This window comes from Neolamprologus multifasciatus, chromosome 22 (genome assembly GCF_963576455.1).
Source record: "Neolamprologus multifasciatus chromosome 22, fNeoMul1.2, whole genome shotgun sequence".
NCBI classification, from domain to species: Eukaryota; Metazoa; Chordata; class Actinopteri; order Cichliformes; family Cichlidae; genus Neolamprologus; species Neolamprologus multifasciatus.
This window is the reverse complement of record NC_140459.1, coordinates 20,187,164-20,188,974: the sequence shown is the minus strand read 5'-3', so window position 1 is coordinate 20,188,974 and position 1,811 is coordinate 20,187,164. Positions and strand designations below refer to the sequence as shown.

Here is a 1,811-nt window from a genome sequence, read left to right as displayed (position 1 = left end):
AAATAGATGAAATAAGACAATATGTTTTTATTAATGGACAATTGTTAAACATTTATCACAATGTTTTTATGTTTTCTGTCGATCTTTGTCCCTCCCCCAAAGACCAGCGTTTGTTTCGAGTGGCAAAGTACAACTTTTATTTTGAAAATACCAGATAGGAAACATTAGTGCCATGACCTGGAACCACTTTGCTAAATCCGACCTTTCTTCAGCCAGTGAAAATAGCATTTGTGTTAAGTCTTTAACTTTGTTCTTCATTTGGGCGAGTTATTCAAACAAAACCGGAACAGTTTCCGGTTTATTTTTCATGTTTGACGTTTCTAGGAGTTTATAACCAAGGGCATTAGCATTAGCATTAGCAGCACCCTGTGGTACAATGTCAACAGGGCCAGAGCCGCCAACAGGAGGAGCAGATGCCCCCGTGTCCAAACCCAGCCAGATGTTTAAGAGCTGCTGGAGCTGCAGGCTTATCTCCGGAGGTGGGCTGATTCTGTCCGGAGCTTATGTGTTTCACGCAGCGCGGAAGGTGATGCGGCAGGGAGGACCCACCTCTATGGGGACAGTGGCACAGATCACTTTCGCTGCAAGTAAGTCAATCAGTTTTCTGACTGTTTGCTGCATCAGGAGTCTTTTAATGAAGAAATGCGCACTTGTGTTCAAGGTTTGGCTGCCTGGGGGGTAGTTGTCATCACGGATCCTGTAGGAAAAGCGCAGAGGAAGACTTGAGGACTCTTTAGAAAGCGTGCGTGTAAATGAGCTCAGGACTGCGTGGGAGCATTCACCGGACACCGAGGCAAAGACACTGCTCTGGACAGTCCGCAGAGACCTGTAATGACAGTGGATGTGTACTGACGTTGTATGGCTGGACTATGTACTCTACTGCTGGAAGCTGCTGACTTCTTAAATTAAAACAACTATTTGTCTATATGTGTGAGTTTAAGTCTCTTTATCAGCATCAGACGTGTGTGGTAAATAATGTTGACTCGTTTTATTACCTGCATTAAAGACGATTTATTGTAGTACAAAAAAGTGAAACCAATGGTGATGCAAACTACTTGTATACTCAGCTCTCATCATTAGGTTGTCACTGACTGACCTTTTTCACACTTTTTAAAATGTCAAAACAGAAAAAGCACGGTTAAACTGACAGTGGGTGCATGAAACCGTGCCATTTTGCATCTTGGTTCACTAGTATATCACTGGAACACTACCTGGAGATTACAGTTCAAAACCTCTGCAGGTAGTACGCAGTTTGTGACTAAATAGTTACTATAAAAACAGTGAATTAGGCCAAACTGCCTTGATGTCTCAGGACAACCTCCCAAGTATTAAAAACAGTTTAAGTCTTGAGTCGACATGGGGATTATAAAAAAGATTACTGAATTTACTCCGTGTTTAATAAAGCACATGACCCTGATTTAACTTTAAATCTGTAGCTTTCTCGTCAGCTGTTGCTCCTGTGATTGTTTACCTTTTGTTTTTCCATACTTTGCATGTGTTTTTTGCTGCACGTGGCAGCCATCTGTGTTACTGATAAAGAAACAGTGCCCAAAAGTGTCAGGACTGCACTTATCACACTATAGCAGCTCACACAGAAGCTCTTCACACCTGTTGGAGGACTTTCCAATTTCCAGAGCACCAATAAGTCCGCCTCATGTCTGTAAGCTGTTTGTTTAGTGTGACAGAAGCTGTTAGGAAACCCTTCAGCAGTGTGGAAAAAAATAGCAGTTACATACCGTTTCCAATTGAATGGAGTCTTTACAAAAAAAGAAATGCTGCAAGCAAATACTTACACACCATGCACACTGTGG

The 1,811-nt window shown here is 42.1% G+C and overlaps 1 protein-coding gene across 1 annotated transcript; it reads left to right on the top strand.

The window, feature by feature from the left end:
- On the top strand, positions 1 to 925 carry LOC146493421 (distal membrane-arm assembly complex protein 1-like). Its single transcript, XM_085148689.1, has 2 exons — positions 1 to 587; positions 662 to 925. The coding sequence occupies exons 1-2, from the start codon at positions 377 to 379 to the stop codon at positions 724 to 726; spliced, it is 276 nt and encodes a 91-aa protein (XP_085004815.1). The 5' UTR covers positions 1 to 376; the 3' UTR covers positions 727 to 925.
- The last annotated feature ends 886 nt before the right edge of the window (positions 926 to 1,811 follow it).

What these genes read in the sequence shown, in the direction of transcription:
- LOC146493421 (XM_085148689.1), top strand. Translation starts at nt 377, where the DNA reads ATGTCAACAGGGCCAGAGCCGCCAACAGGAGGAGCAGATGCCCCCGTG. An exon ending in ACAGATCACTTTCGCTGCAA is followed by an intron (nt 588 to 661) that starts GTAAGTCAATCA and finishes CTTGTGTTCAAG; the next exon opens with GTTTGGCTGCCTGGGGGGTA.